Raw genomic sequence first — 16,753 nt, forward strand, 5'->3', positions numbered from 1 at the left:
GTACTTACTGTGTGTCACATTAACCAAAAAACACCCCCAGTAACAGTGTGAGTGCTATGAACGGTTGACTGCCGCTCATTAGAACCCTAGCCCGAGAGGATGTTGAGTGAGTTCGTCATGAGGATAGTGACTCCGGTACACGAATGGTGACATGAGTACTTACTGTGTGTCACATTAACCAAAAAACACCACCAGTAACAGTGTCAGTGCTATGAACGGTTGACTGCCGCTCAGTAGAACCCTAGCCCGAGAGGATGTTCAATGAGTTCGTGATGAGGATAGTGACTCCGGTACACGAATGGTGACATGAGTACTTACTGTGTGTCACATTAACCAAAAAACACCACCAGTACTAGTGTGAGTGCTATGAACGGTTGACTGCCGCTCATTAGAACCCTAGCCCGAGAGGATGTTGAGTGAGTTCGTCATGAGGATAGTGACTCCGGTACACGAATGGTGACATGAGTACTTACTGTGTGTCACATTAACCAAAAAACACCACCAGTAACAGTGTGAGTGCTATGAACGGTTGACTGCCGCTCATTAGAACCCTAGCCCGAGAGGATGTTGAGTGAGTTCGTCATGAGGATAGTGACTCCGGTACACGAATGGTGACATGAGTACTTACTGTGTGTCACATTAACCAAAAAACACCACCAGTAACAGTGTGAGTGCTATGAACGGTTGACTGCCGCTCATTAGAACCCTAGCCCGAGAGGATGTTCAGTGAGTTCATCGTGAGGATAGTGACTCCGGTACACGAATGGTGACACGAGTACTTACTGTGTGTCACATTAACCAAAAAACACCACCAGTAACAGTGTGAGTGCTATGAACGGTTGACTGCCGCTCAGTAGAACCCTAGCCCGAGAGGATGTTCAATGAGTTCGTGATGAGGATAGTGACTCTGCTACACCAATGCTAACCTGAGTACTTACTGTGTGTCAGAGATACTGATAGTAACAGGATGTTCATTGTTACCATAACGAACCCCCCGTGAAAAATTGTAAATTTTTAAAAAATATTCCAACATGTAATTTTCGGCTTCACGATTGAGACTATGATAGAAACAGGATGTTCACTGTAGACAACACTAATTTTTTTTATATAATAATTATATAATATAAAAAAAACTAAATAATTATAAAGAAATATTAATCAAGACTTTTATAAATGTATTTGTTTGTATTTTTATATTTTTAAGTGTGGTAATAATATATTCGGGTGTTTGCAGTGTGGGTAGTGTAGTTTTTAACCTTTTTTTTTTAACCAATCCATACATGCGGTTTTTCCAATTTCTCAAACCGCACTCGCACCGCGAAACTAAAAATCGCAGAACTCGCACTGCGGAAAATGGTGCGATGCGGTACAGTTTTTTCGATTTGGACTATTACCAATAATTAAACTATCACAAATACAACAAAACTTGAGCAACATTTGTCAAAAATTAAATTTCAATCAAAGTAAATAAAAATATTTAATGTTTACTAATATTATTTAATGGATTTAACAAATATTTAGTATTCAAATATGGGACGTACACTGTTCACTCGATGGACCTTGTCAATTCACACAACACTAAAATATTATTTTAAAAGAAAGGACTGCTTGTGACATGACATGATACGCTTCCCAACGAAACAATCAGCCATGCCCTATTATGTTGTACGAATTAGGTTTTGAAATTGGGGTTTATTTTGGCACCAAGATTGATCAAGTTAAAGGTGAATGTTAGAAAATTTTAAAAAAATATTCATTTTCCCACCACTAACTCATTTGGAACAGCCTATATATAAACAGGTGCCCCCTTTCCTTGTGAGTAACACACATTATCTCCACCATAGTTAGAACAAAAAAAAAATTTGTACACCTCACAAATTATAGTACATCGAACATGGTGGCTGGTGGTGGAGAAGACTCATGCGGGTTCGATGGGGGTGGTCCGCCTTGGAGAAATTCACTTCAGGGACACCCCCATTGCTACTGTGGTGATCTAGCTTATGTTTGGACTTCTAGTAGTAGAGCAAATCCTGGTCGTCGATTCTTCGGATGTCCACACTATGTAAGAGTTTTGTCTTTTTAGATTCAAAAGTACTTCTCATTTATGTTTTCTGTACTTAGGCAGCCATGATAAACTAATAGGGTTATTTTCAACTCAGGAGAACGATGAAAGTCGAGGATGTGATTACTTTTGTTGGATCGATAAATCACATGTTAAGAGAAGTACAGATGCTACACCTGGATTGCGAAACCAAATCAAGATTTTGGAAGAAGATAAGAAACGCAATGAGAATGTTATTAGAAAATTAATTTTTATCATTTTTATTTGCCTTTTCATCATTGTCCAACTTATATTGCGTTAAAGATATGGGTTGTCGCAAAATGCAAATGTTTTGTATATCTTATGTTCTCAAAACTTGTTTAACTTAATTGTGTAGAACTTAATAGATGCGTGTGGATGATGACGAAAATTACATTTGGTATGAAGTACCCACTACGTTCTCAAAATTATATGTTTTCTACATTTCTAATTTCTGTAGCAAATTTCCTCAATGGGTTCAATGTGAAGTTGCAAAATTATATGTTATTCACATCTTTGTATTTGTTATGTGAAGTAGCGCAATGAGAATGTTCTATATTCCATATTTTTCCTCATTACTATGTTATGAAAAACCAAATTTAAGGGGGCTATTGTCTATTTACATTTGGTTAAAGTAATGGGAGTTGATATGGTATGGTTTCAATCTTTTTTTTTAATATGTTCTCAAAACTCAGTTTAAAGTTGAATGAGTACAAAGATTTGGTAACTAACATCAAACAATTAACAAGTCACCTTTGTCGTTATTTGTAATGTTATAGTACATGTGTTTTGAAAATTCGGTTTAAAGTTTAATGACTACAAAGATTTGGTAAGATTAGGCAAGTAACATGATTTCCTTCAAATAATTAAGAAGAAGTCACCTCTTAACCAAAAAAACAAATAAAGAAAATTAAGAAGTCACCTTTGTTTTCGGGTTAAATAATTTCTGTGAAGTACAATCAACTACTTCTGAAGTATGGGTACATTGTAAGAGTTGTTATGGTGTGAGTACAAAGATTTGCTAAGTATGGTTTAATATATTCTCAAAACTAAAATAATCACAAGTCTGTGAACATAATAACCAGTTCCAAACGTCAACTAATAAAAACAGATGTCTAAATCCAAATGCTCCCAAATCCAAACTAAACAACACACAAATAACACAACCTATGCTCCCAAATCCAAACTACACAACACACTAATAACACAACCTATTAATAACACAAGTGTTTTTTACACACTATTCACCATATGAAATCTTAGTCTTGCTAGACTGAAACCTAGGGGAGGCTCTTGACGGGGGAAACATGTTTGCATTGCGAGACTTCGCTGTACTGAACCGAGGATCGCGTGGAGACTTTGACGGACTACGCAAAGGGGCCGAGGATGATGCAAATGAGCTGCCTTGTGCAGCCCTACGATCTTCAACCACTTTGGTACGAATTTCATTTTGTTCATCAGTTATGATCCTCGCAGCGATTTCCAAACGTGCCTCAACCGGGTGAAACTGTGCCACAATATAGAAACAAAAACAAAAACTTAGAAAATGTAATTAACTCTAATCAACTTCACAGTAAAACACCGAATAAAATTTAAATTACACAACGTTAATCTCAATCAAACTTGCGTAGTACATTCTGAAATAACTAAACAGTGGTATACCTCATCAACTACTTCTTCCTCATTGGCCACAGCCTCCATGTACTTCATGACGTATACACCGCAATCTCGGTCATTGTCTTGTTGAGGAAGCCCGCGATCTTTCCTGTCAATTCTGAAATCCACGAAAGTCACATTCTTCGACATATTCTCCTCAAACAAAAGGTCTAACGTCGACAACTGCAAACGTATACAATTAGTTAGATTCAATGAAGAATGAGTTCACATCAAACAATGAAACTTTGCAAGTTTACCATTTCTTTCGTAGCCTCCACACGATACTTCTCATGCATTGCGGTGTGTAGGGAGTCCAGAAATGAGACAACATTGGACTTCATATTTACTTCGGCACCAAACCAATGTGGTGCACCTTCTAGAGTCAACACCGGCACAAACATCTACAATTGAATAGAGGAACAATAAAGTCAAAAATAAATTGAAATTACAGACCATATAGATATTCGACACTACAATGACCAATATGCATCGCTAACATATCTCAGTTTTCAAAATTACAATTAAGAACGACCATGTGTATATGATGAAGTACCTTGACGCATTTTTCCAAGTTGTCTTCGTAAAACAGTTTTGACCACTCCCGGTCTTTCGCAATCCTCTTCACATTAAACGAACCGAGAGTTTTTTGCTGCAAAAGCATTGTTCATCTTGTCAAGTAACAGAAATTACAACCAAACTGAATTACAAAATTTAAAATAAGTTGTACAGCAAAGTAATTACCGAGATGCGAGTGGGCATGTACCAAACACGAGGTTGGTCAGGTAATCGACTATCACGTTCGTACTTGTTCATTAGTATAGAAAAACAGTCAATGATCTGCAACAAAATGAAATATGATTTACACATGTACAATAAATGATACATATTTAGTTAATACTTTGACACTTATGGATCCCTCAACTTCTCGCAACGGTCGCAACGATGCCATGCACCTCCTATCCACTTCAAACTTTCGAAATTTCGCAAGCACATATCTGATTCAATTGTAATCAATCTAACTGTTATTAAAAATTTCCACAAGTATATCATAATGAGAAATACGAAAATAACATTTACTTACCCCGGATCTAATGTGTTGCTAAAAATAAACTTGTAAAACCCATATTGGTTACGGGGGATCGCTTCTTTCGTCTTGAAAGGCCCGACAACAGTTCTGCCCGACTCAATAAATTGCTCGTACGCCTTATCGTTGAAGTCATCCTCAATTAAAGGCACATTCTCCGACTGTGTCTTCTTTGATTTGACGAGGGCTTTGCCTTTATTCCAGAAAGATGCCACTTCGACTATATCAAAGTCCTCATCGTCGAAGGTCTTATGTGCAGCACCTTCATCTTCAACAGATTTTGTAACAGATAGTGAAGGCGTACTTACAGATTCCACCACATTTTCGTCGGATAGACCAACAACATTAGTCTTTGAACGGACAGGGGACTTCAACGGGGACTCCTCCACGGCCTGGCTGCACTCCGCCTTCTTCCCCGTTTCCGCAGCAGCATCCTCCTCCAACTCTCGGTCAATACCACTTACACCTTCTCCTTTGTCCATAAATTTCAAAGAAAATGATCTCAACTGAGACTTTAACTCATTGGAGAAGTACTCCTTCAACTCGTTGATAGAGCTGACAAAGTGGTCACTGCTCTTTCTTCCTTCCGAGTCGGAGTAGTAGTTGGGCAGTATTACGGGATTCGAAGTGAGCGTTATCTGTTAAACATAACAAATTTAACAAATTTAATTTTTCAAACCCAAAATAATTAATATCAACTGAAATCACATTACCACATTATAACCAAAATTTGATGTACCTTGTCGCTGTTGGGACCCCCATTGTCTTTCACAAATTTGTAAGCGGACTTACATTGTTTACTACCCCAAAAATCAACGGGGAGCACTGTTCGGTCGACATATCCAAAGTTCCACTCCACGTGAGTCAAGTACACCAACTGTCATAAACAAACAATGTATTAGTAATACATTCGACTAATAAATCACAATATTATATTATAAACTGAATAAACACATTTACATAAATGAAAGATAACAAAATCAATGTACCTGGAGGAATAAGGTGCAGCCAGACACATTCTTCGTGGCCTTATTTCGGAATCTGAAAATTGAGTTCATCAGATACCTGAACCCCGCAGTTGCCCAGTTCTTGTGGCGAATGTCCCTGGTAACCCTAAGGGAGTGCAAGTATCCCGAAGTGATATCGCAGCCCATTTTCGACGCAAGGATTGTCCCTATGACCACCAAAGAAAATTTAATCAGAAATAGGTTGTCTGCCTCAACGCACTCCAACAAAGATTTCTCCAACCCTGTCAAGGACATGGTGTACTCGACAACGTTCAATATCTCCTCCAGATATCGAGTGTCACTATCACCCTCGGTGACTACAGGATCCCCTCCGTCGTCCACCCCCATAACATCTCCGAACATCGCGGCAGATAAGTGAATTTTCCTCCCATACAAATCCAGTATGCTAGTGGTTGGGTCAACATGTTTGATTAACCAACTCACTAGTCGGGTGTCAACGTATGGTGCATCCTCTCTGATGAATGATCCAAATCCAGCATTTTGGATCACATCTTTCTGCTCCAGGTTCAGGTTCTTGCAAATCCTGATTAAACGGTTGAAGGAGCATCGACCGTACACAGATGCTTCTTCACTTTCAGGAGCACCCTCTTCCTCATCCACCTCCACTTTCTTCCCCTTGGCATCAGCTGCCTTTGGTTTCCTCCCCCTTGTTTGCACCGCCTTCTTAGCGGGATTAGGGTTAGGGTCATAGCTTCTCCACTCAGACTTCTCCTCGTCGGTGAAACCTTTATATTGCACTTTCAATTTGTCGGTAGCCTGTAATATGAGGCAAACTTACATCAACTACAGAGTACATGGAAAGAATCTTAAAGTATGTCAAACAATTACGATGAATTACGGACAATTGACATAAAAAAAATTGAGTAACAGTCGACATCAAACCTCTTTCTCAGTTAATCCCTTCTCAGCTGCTCGAAGGGCTTTGTAGTTCGCATTGCTACATGTGGACATAATTTCAATCAAATATATAATAAAATAAATGTTAAACATCATTCACACGAGTAAACAACTATCCATCATTCAAAACTTACAAGAAATTTCTCCAAGCAACCGCATTATCGTTCGGCTTGGGGGTGACATCCTTCTTTACGGGTTCAATTCCCGCTTTCCTTTTGCGTTTCCCAGCCATGTATGATGAACCTAACCAAATTAAAGATAAACAAATTTAAACGTTAAGGACTACATATTTCAGCAAATACACTATATAAAAATAAATAATTGACCAAAACACAATGAAAATCGTGCATTGTAATCACCTAAAATCACATCAAATCAACTTAACAATTCGACATTGAAAAAATTCAGATTTCAAACACACATTTCATGCTTCTTGCATGTTACACATTAAAGTACATTAAAATGATGTGAAACTCTTTTCAACTAAATGATTTCCACAACCAAAACAATGAACAAAACAACACTTAACTACTAACTCCCATAACTAAAAAGTGGTACAAACGAGTTGGTACAATCCGTGAGAACCAAGAACATAAAGCACACACATGAATAGACAAAATTCCCCCAAACTTAACCAATCTGGGTACCTTGTACCTCTTAATTCATAATGAACAGAGTACAAAACCAGTTGGAAAACATTTAATATCAGAATTAACAAAACAATGCTTCACTACTAACTGTCATAACCAATTTCAATAACTTCTCCAATAATTCATATACACAAAAAATCCAAACTGCCATAGTTTTTATCAATAGTGTATCTCATTAACTCATGAATCTTGTGTCTAAACCATCCAATTTTTCAAAACAAATTCATAACAATAGTAAAATCCAAACTACAACTTCTAATTAAAGTACAACAATCACTCACAACAGATAACAAAAAACATCACATTTGGTAAGTAACAATCTGAACTAAAAAATTTAAGACCATAGTTTCTTTACCTAACTCAACACATGACAGTCATCACCATTCCATTGTTTTCCTTACTTTCAAAATTTTTTTTTGGGTCAATATAGGGCACCCCACGGTAAAACATTTGGGTAAAAAAAATACACACCAAAATGACCAAACACGTGAATCCAAAACACTTTCACAATAAAATTACCAAATTACCAAACAAAATTGATTTTCAAAAATAATTATTTTCCAGCAACACTATACATACCAATGTTTACATTGCTTTTCTTTCTTTCATTACATTCTTTTCTTAAAATTGTTTCACTGTATTAGGATTGTTAATCCTTCTGTTCATGATTCAAGAATCATGGCAGTGACAATGGTGAAAACAGAGAACGAAATCCAATCTTCAATAACTGAATATATTGACTATTATTGCATATATTCAGAGTACAATAGAAGAGTACTTTATATATTCATTACACACCATAACCAAAAAAAATTAAATGCAATCTTCACTAACTGAAAAATAACAACCACTTACAGTGATGAACAATCTCTAACAGACTCTGAACAAAGACCCCTAATACACAGGGAATAAATTAATCCAAAACACTTTCACAATAAAAAAAACAAACAAAAACTGTACACACATGTAACTTCGATTTTCACCACTCTCAGAATAAAAATCTTGTTCACGAAGCAGATTTAAAGCATGTAGAAAAGATTAAAATTACTCAATAAACAAAAAATGGAACACAAAAACAAAATAAAATGCACATACACGGTTGAAGAACAACACTTCTCTTTACAAAAAGTTTAAATCTTTCTTTAACAATGTTAGACAATTTTTCACATCCCCAAACTAAAGAACGAACAAACATGTAAAAGAAGAATAAAGTTGGTACATTCGGAGAAACTTACTTGTACATCGAGGTCGAAGACGGAGAACCAGAAAACGAAGTACAGTAACTCCGAACGTACTGCTGTTTCCTCCCCAAATTTGAAAATAATTTTAATCACTACAATAAAATGTGAAGAAGAAGAAGAATGAACTGTGAAGAAGAAGAAGAAGGAAATGTGAAGAAGAAGAAGAAGAAGAAGAAGAAGAAGAAGAAGGAGGAAATGTGAAGAAGAAGAAGAAGAAGAAGAAGAACGAAATGTGAAGAAGTGTGAAGAAGAACCAAATGTGCCCTAAATACCCCACGAACCCACTATTTAGTGACTTTTCAAAATTGGTAACTGTCACCCGTACATCAAACGTCACACGTCAATCGTCAATCGGTGTCAATTTTTTAAAAATTAATTAATTTAAAATACAAAAAACCAACCGGTTACCATTTTTCCCCCTCTAAATACCCCTACTTTAACCCCAGCCATTAGATCATGCCCCAATTCAATCCAACGGCTACAGTACAATCACAGATTGTATTCCCTGTTTTGGCATAACGGGACCAAATCCTGTCCCTATATAAGTATACGATGAATATTATGCATTTTGACACTAATGTTTCATATTGTTATCAGATTCGTTCCTTTTCATCAGTGTAATTGTAGTGGCCGAGCCGAAGATATCAAGTTATCAAAGTTGTACTGGACGATGGTAGGGTCGATCTGACTTCGAACGAAGATGTTGTCGTGGTGACCATGACCAATGATGGGGTGGTGGAGATGGTCAACCACTTGAAACAATGTATGTAATGCATTTTTTTTTTTTTTTGGAAGATCACCGAAATTCATTAATTAGCAAGATAAATGGGAATCACAGAAGAAATTCTCTCTCCTTAGGTTGTGCCCGCTCAGTGGCGGACCCAGAATTTAAAGTGAGGGGGGCGTAAATAAATTTAAAAAGAAAATATAAAGTGTAATTAGTGGAGTTTGAACTTTTACCCTCTAACCTATTTACCAACTACCTTAACCATTACACCAAGGTTACTATTATGTCTATAAATATCATCTTTTAATACAAATATATGTTGTAACTAATTAAAATACATATACATTTTTTTCTCGATTTTTTTTTCAGGGGAGGCGACTACCCCCCCCCCCCCCCTTGCTACAATGTGGGTCCGCCCCGCCCGCTGATTGGCTAGCAACCCTAGCACTTTTAGCAAGGCCATCCGCAAACAAGTTACAACTATACTTAATGAAGAAGAAACTACAAATATCAAACTGTTTAATAAGATCTAAGATAGATAATGAAATGCCAAGAGACTTCCAATCTGAAGGACATTGGTGTTTGGCCAAGGTGGATTACCTGCCAACAATCTGAAAGAATATGAACTTCTTTCCATTCATTTTTAGCGGCCCACGAAAGAGCCATATGAATTGCACAAATTTCAGCTTCCATGACAGACTCAATTAAAGATTGCTGAGATTTGAAGGCCCAACAACCATTCGCTCTGTTTCACCACAGTTGCCAAACCAGCTGCTCCTTTATGCCACAATGCATTAGTGCAGATGACCTGATTAACCACTTTGTTACTCAGATCAGCCTCTACCTCTGTCCTTTTTCTTTTCAAACTAGTATTTAGATTAATTGTTTCTGCACAATTACTGCTAAATGTAGCATAATCGTGATAAACTGTAACGTCCCCGCTTCAAGCCTCCATTGGGTCCTTACACCCACAGACTAATGGCTCTTATACACGAGTACGCCACTCTGGCTGCTTCATGGACTGATGACTGACCCTACAGACCAACACGAGTGTTTTCAGCGTGCTTTGTCCTCACTCACACGCATCCTGGGAAAACTTCCCAGGAGGTCACCCATCCTTGAAATTGCTCCAAGCCAAGCACGCTTAACTGTGGAGTTCTTTCGAGATGGGCTACCGAAAAACAAGATGCACCTTGTTGATATAGGTAGTACCAATCAATCCATTTAAGTCATCTTCAACTGTGTAGTCCCATACCTACACAGTCTCAGAATCATCCCACTTGACCTTCCCCAGGCGGTGTGGGATTGCACAGCTTACCCGGTGTTTCCCCTTACGGATCACGGGACTACTGACTATCACATTAACTTGCCTTACTCTCATCCGAACCAAATCGATACTTGCTAGAATTCTTTTCCATCAAAGGTTATTTCTTTGATTCCGAATCTGATTGAACATACAACCAGCATAAGTCAAAACCTCCTTTCTGCTAAAATCTGGGAAATTTGCAGCAAGATTCTTCAAGAATTGTATCATGTTGTCCCCAAGAATGTTATCTATCTTTGTAGGAAAGATACTCGACAACCACAAGCTTTTAGCCAAGCTACAATCTCTAAAGAGATGCAAGCTACTTTCAACAAAAGAACCACACAATGAGCACTCTTTTTCTAGTACAAAATGAAGTATAACTTCATTTAAAAATCTCCAAACTAGAATGGCTATTCTAGGATGAATGTTATAATAATTGTGTATATTTAACGTTAAAGATCACGGATGATCTCCCAGTAGCTTCAAAATCAATGTACTGATTATTTGGCTATTCTCCAAACTAGTAGACAGACTGTTGAAAGAACAACTATTTGTAGTTATGTTCTTTCAACAGTATGTCCCCTAATTGTGTATATTTTCAATTTTTTTGGATGCATATCCCAGTAGCTTCAAAATCAATGTATTGATTGTTCTCATCCCAATGTCCATTGCTTTGAACTAGAACAAGTATTGATTCTATTTTTCGGCAAATCAACTAAACATTTTCCAAGATCTTAAATTAAATTGTATTTTTCATGTATAAAAACATTTAAATTACGATAATTAACCAATAAATCAACAATAATTTTTTTTTTTTTTTAAGAAAAACTAATTCTTTATCAAACCAAAATTTAAAATTTCTCATAAGCAATTAAGAATATCAATTTTGTTCCAACTTATTAACAATAAATCAACAATTTCTATTTGTTTCAAGATATATGAAATTCAATTTTTTTTTTTTGTTTTGTACATGGATAAATTGAACATTCAAATGATTTATAGCAATTAAACAATTAAACAACAATAAACATTTGAATTAAATTTGAATTTTTATGTATGAAAATATTCGAATTACATTAATTAACCAATAAATCAGCAATAAACTTTATTATTTTTTTTAAAGAAAAATTAATTCTTTATCAAACTAAAATTTAAAATTTATCACAGGAAATTAAGAAAATCAATTTTGTTCCAACTTATTAACAATAAATCGACAACTTCTATTTGTTTCAAGATATATGTAATTCAATTTTTTTTTGTTTGTTTTATACATGAATAAATTGAACATTCAAATGATTTACAGAAATTAAACAATTAAACAACTATAAACATTCACGACTATATATTTTTTTAAAATTTTTTTTGAATCAAATGTTTCAATCGTTAGCATGCAATCATCAGCAGTAATCTAATACCTTGTTATTTTCTTTTTGGATTTGATAGGGAGCTCTGATCAACAATTTTTCAACTCATTCTTGTATGATCTGCAATATTTAAAAAATAATTATATGTTATGTACTGTAGATCTTTCTCTCTTCATTTTGAGTTTTATGACTGTTTTTTCATACCTGTTTTCAAAATGAATTTGGATTTAGTAGGGAGCTTCAATCAATAATTTTTCAACTCATTCTAGTATGATCTACAACATTTAAACAATAATTATATGTTTTGTACTATAGATCTTTATCTATTCATTTTGAATTTTGTGGCTCTGATATTTAATACCTGTTTTCAATTTGAATTTAGATTTAGTAGGGAGCTCCGATCAACAATTTCTAAACTATTTATTGTATGATCTGCAACATTCAAATGAGAATTTTAGGTTAGGTAGTATAGATATTACTCAGTTCCTTTTGAGATTTGTGTTTCAAATGTTTGATACAGGTTTGTAAGCAGATTTTTTCTATGAGATTTTGTTGTTGATCGATTGACCTTTGTTGATGTTTGTTTTCAACCTGAATATTTGAATAGGTGAGTTTTTTTGTGAATTTTACATTGAGTTGTTGAATTTTTGTTTCAGAAAGCTTCGTTGAGGGAACAATGGCTGCTCTGATTTTTTTTCCTGGAAAGAGAGTGTTGAAGGTGTCGAAGATGATGACACCGTATTTTATGTAAATTAATATATAGTTACCGTATATATGTTTTCTTTGCCGTGTGTACGTATATTTGTTGTTTTTACTACTTTTGTGCATTTGTAAAAATTTCCCAAAATTTAACTATATGACCTTTAAGTGGAATTCAGCCCTATAGTGTATTAAGTCCAAGTTTTCTATTTTAAGTCCATCTCATTTTAACCTAACTTAAGTGATGACTATATAAAGAAAGTGATTAGAGAAAACTTGGTAATGCTACTCTAACCTAATTTCTAGATCTGACACAAGAAAAGCTCTCCTCTTTTCTTCTCTTTATATTTTCCAAATTCAATAGCCTTTTTCTCTCTCAAAGTATATTCCAAAGGTGAGTTGAGTATCAGGCCACACTATTCAAGGTGATACTCAGACCTTTGTAGAAGATTATGAAAAAGTAACGCTTTTTGGGTTAAGGAAGGAGATTCCAAGTTTAGTACATGTTGTTACTCTGCAATAGATTGAAACAATAGTTAGAGTACTGAACGGAATGACATGTTATATTCCATTGCAACCAATGTAAGATTTTTCTAATCTCTTAAGTGTTTATTTATCGTTTTAGGATTATTCATATTTAGGATGTTAGATTATAGATGAATAATCAAACATACATAATTAATAAGTTAAGATCCTGGTAAAATAAATTCCAACAAGATGCGGTTATGCATTATTAATATTTCCTTGGAAATCAAGAGTTTTTTGGAATGTCTATTATGGGTTTTAATTCTTGTGCGAGCTTTGAGAATCAGTCTTTGACTCTCCTATAAGGTATGGCATATTCTTTCAATCTTCCAACTAGGATAGAGATTCTAACAACAAACTACCAAGCTTAATTAGCTAGTTGGCAACTCTACATCGTGAACTTTGAGAATCAATACTTGACTCTCCTATAGTGTATATTATATTTTTTAAATCTTCCAACTAGGATATTATGGGCTTCGATTCCCGTGCAAGCTTTGAGAACCAGTCTTCGACTCTCCTATAGTGTGGAGTATATTCTTTCAATCTTCCAACTAGAATAGAGATTCTAAGAGCATCTCCGAGGAGTACATTCAATTTGGTGTCACACTATCATTAAAATTAGTGTCAAAAATTATTTCTACTCTAACCATAACACTAAAAAATATTCCATATTATTATATTAATTTTTAATATTATATTAATTTAATAAAATCACTACAATTGTTAAAAGATAATAATACTGTAAAATCGGTAAAACTCAATAATATCTCACAAGATTATAATCCATATTATGATTATCTCGGTAGATCAAAAAATAATCTTTTACATTATTGAAGTGTTTTTGTCTCTCGATTACCGAAACAGGTAGGAATATATCAGTATATCACTTTTAAAGATGTGCATTCAAAATTTATTTTTAATATCATAAAAATAATTTATAGTATTCATATTTAAATTTACACACAATAAATTAAAATGTGCTTTTACAATGTACTCTTCAAATAAAAGAGTTACTTGTGTAATAGACAATTTGAACCTTATTTTCGGCGTGTTAAATTTATCAGAATTTTTCAAAATTTTGCATGATGTCTTAAATAAGTATAATGTACGCTACTATAAAAAAAAAATCTCAAATTTCGAAACAAGTAGGAGTATATCAGCGCACTACTTTTAAAAAGACACATTATAATTTAATAAATACAATTAATAATATAAATATATACAAAAATTAATTATATATATAAAAAAAAAAAAAGTATGTCATGTGTACCTTGCACATCATATATGTCATGCACTATAGTACACACGACAATTTAGTGTAATGTTTACAGCTACGTTAGAGGGTCAATTCCACGACATCACCAAATATGAAGCCTCGTTAGTGATGCTCTAACAACAAACTACCTAGCTTAGCTAGTTGGCAACTCCACATTGTGAACTGCATGGAAAAGGGCATCCGATATCTCTTTTACGCTGCTAAGATTCTTAACAATAGAGGTATAAGTGTAAACCTAAGATGTTTCTAGAATGGCTCTGAAGATGAATTTGTTATACGTGCTCTCTTTGCATGTCCTTCTCAACCTCTTATTGGAAACGTACAACTTGGGTTGGTAAGGTGGCAAGGTGAAGCAAAAATATGGTTGAAGAGGTGATTGCTACATGTATTTTTGAATTACCAGAAGTTAAGATTGAGACATTCGTTAGTGTGATGCGGATGGTTTGGTTCAAAAGAAACAAGGCTAAGCATTAAGATTGAATTTGGCTCGGGGCTTGCCCCCCTAAGCCACTATGTAGCTTCGTCCCTAGGTCCTGCAACAATGGAGATCGATGGTAGGAAAACTATTTAGAAAGTGCTAGACAGAATGTGCTTTATGTTTGATGTTGATGCTACAGTTTGTGCTTGAAGAGCTCTGTTGGAATTTTGATGTTGTGGTCATTCGCTTCTTCACTTATCAAGCGCTCTCAAACAATTCTCGTATATAGTCGAGTTGTTGGGGTAGCATTATTAGGGGTGGATATTTATAATAGTGAAAATTACATGAAATATGGGATTTCATAACAAAGTTAGAAAAATATGGTATTTTTAGGTTTGCCACTTTTCTATGGCATTTTTTCACATTTAAGTTTTTTATGGTATTTGATATGCCATATTTTTATAAACTTATTATCCAATCCCATATTTTATGTTTTTATTTTTAGCTTAATTAGTTTTATTTATTTTTTTAATTTATTTTACACTTACATTTTAGGGTTTCTTTTTATTTGAAAAATTTACACCAAATACTACATTTTTTTTCAAACATTACATTTTTAATTTGACAAGAACATTTTACTTTTATACTTTTATTAATTTTTTTTTTCTTTTTTACTTATTGAAACTTCAAAAAGTTTTTTTTTTTGTCTTTTTTATATATTTTTTAGTCAATTTTGGCTCTCTTTTTTCTTTTCAACTTTTAAGTCAGTTGCTATTTTTTTTTTCTTTCTTTCGCTTATCTCTCTCTATTTTTTTTTTCTAATTTCTCTTTGTGTCTCTCTTTTTTTTTTTCAATTTTTTTCTCAACCTAATTTTTTTCTCTTAATATATATAATAAGTGTACATTTTTATATTTCATTTTTTTTTACAAAAATTAAACTTGTTTTTTTATTTAAACTACTATTCGTTTTTTTTTTGTTAAAAACTAATTATTCCATTAAAAACAGCAAAAAAAAAAAAAAACCAGTTTCATCAATATCATCCTGAAAAAAAAAAACAATATAAAAAATCATAATCTAAAAAGAATCCAAACTTTAAAAACTAGTTTCATCAACATTGAAAGAAACTAATAATTTCATTTAAAGAATACAAAAAATAGTTTCATCAACAAGATAATGAAAAAAATTACAATCTAAAGACGATACTAACTTTAAAAACCAGTTTCATCAATATTAAAATAAACGAATTATTTCATTAAAAGAGGCAAAAAAAAAAAATAGTTTCAACAATAACATAATAAAAAATACACAATGCCTAATAACTAAACTTTTACAAATTAACGATACTAAATTTAAAAACCAGTTTCGAACATATAAAATTTATATCAATACCTAATAATCAAACTTCTAACTTCATTCTTTATTTTGGCATTTAATTTTTTATTTGCTTGCTCAAAAATTAGAGTTAATTTAAACATACAATATGCAGCAAATATAACAAAGAGAATCACAACTTAAAATCAAAGAGAAAAAAAAAGAAACAAAGAAAATTAAAGAGACAAAAGTGCAATAAAAATCATAAAAGAATAACAAAAAAAAAACAATGGAATGTGAGAAACCAGTTAGTAAAACAATCAAAATAAAAACAAACAAATAAAAACCAGTTTCTTGAGATAAATTAATAAAAAATAGAATAAAACTCAATTATGAACAACAATAAAAAAAAATGAATTACTTAAAAAAACTCGTTATGAAAATAATAAAATAATATGTATGTCAGAAACTGATTAATTAAAATAAAATA

At 33.8% G+C, this 16,753-nt stretch overlaps 1 protein-coding gene and 1 long non-coding RNA gene across 2 annotated transcripts; both read right to left on the minus strand.

Moving 5' to 3' along the window:
• Positions 1-3,165: 3,165 nt before the first annotated feature.
• LOC115723884 (uncharacterized) lies at positions 3,166-8,810 on the minus strand. The gene is made up of 12 exons (XM_061114406.1): positions 8,631-8,810; positions 6,880-6,988; positions 6,731-6,785; positions 5,810-6,604; positions 5,560-5,697; positions 4,818-5,458; positions 4,659-4,731; positions 4,478-4,573; positions 4,290-4,385; positions 3,994-4,137; positions 3,743-3,919; positions 3,166-3,587 (listed from the first exon to the last, which is right to left on the minus strand). The coding sequence occupies exons 2-12, from the start codon at positions 6,975-6,977 to the stop codon at positions 3,321-3,323; spliced, it is 2,580 nt and encodes an 859-aa protein (XP_060970389.1). The 5' UTR covers positions 6,978-6,988; positions 8,631-8,810; the 3' UTR covers positions 3,166-3,320.
• Positions 8,811-11,877: 3,067 nt separating this feature from the next.
• LOC115712457 (uncharacterized) lies at positions 11,878-16,465 on the minus strand. Its single transcript, XR_009687456.1, has 3 exons — positions 12,395-16,465; positions 12,238-12,308; positions 11,878-12,153 (listed from the first exon to the last, which is right to left on the minus strand). It is a non-coding gene; the product is annotated as an uncharacterized LOC115712457 (long non-coding RNA).
• Between the last annotated feature and the right edge of the window lie 288 nt (positions 16,466-16,753).

Source organism: Cannabis sativa, chromosome 4 (genome assembly GCF_029168945.1).
Source record: "Cannabis sativa cultivar Pink pepper isolate KNU-18-1 chromosome 4, ASM2916894v1, whole genome shotgun sequence".
In the NCBI taxonomy this organism is placed as follows: Eukaryota; Viridiplantae; Streptophyta; class Magnoliopsida; order Rosales; family Cannabaceae; genus Cannabis; species Cannabis sativa.

Excerpts from the sequence above, each read along its gene's own strand:
- LOC115723884 (XM_061114406.1), bottom strand. The coding sequence starts at position 6,977 with ATGGCTGGGAAACGCAAAAGGAAAGCGGGAATTGAACCCGTAAAGAAG. Across the intron at positions 6,786-6,879 it reads GTTGCTTGGAGAAATTTCTT|CAATGCGAACTACAAAGCCC; the intron begins GTAAGTTTTGAA and ends GTCCACATGTAG. Across the intron at positions 4,574-4,658 it reads CGTTGCGACCGTTGCGAGAA|ATCATTGACTGTTTTTCTAT; the intron begins GTTGAGGGATCC and ends ATTTTGTTGCAG.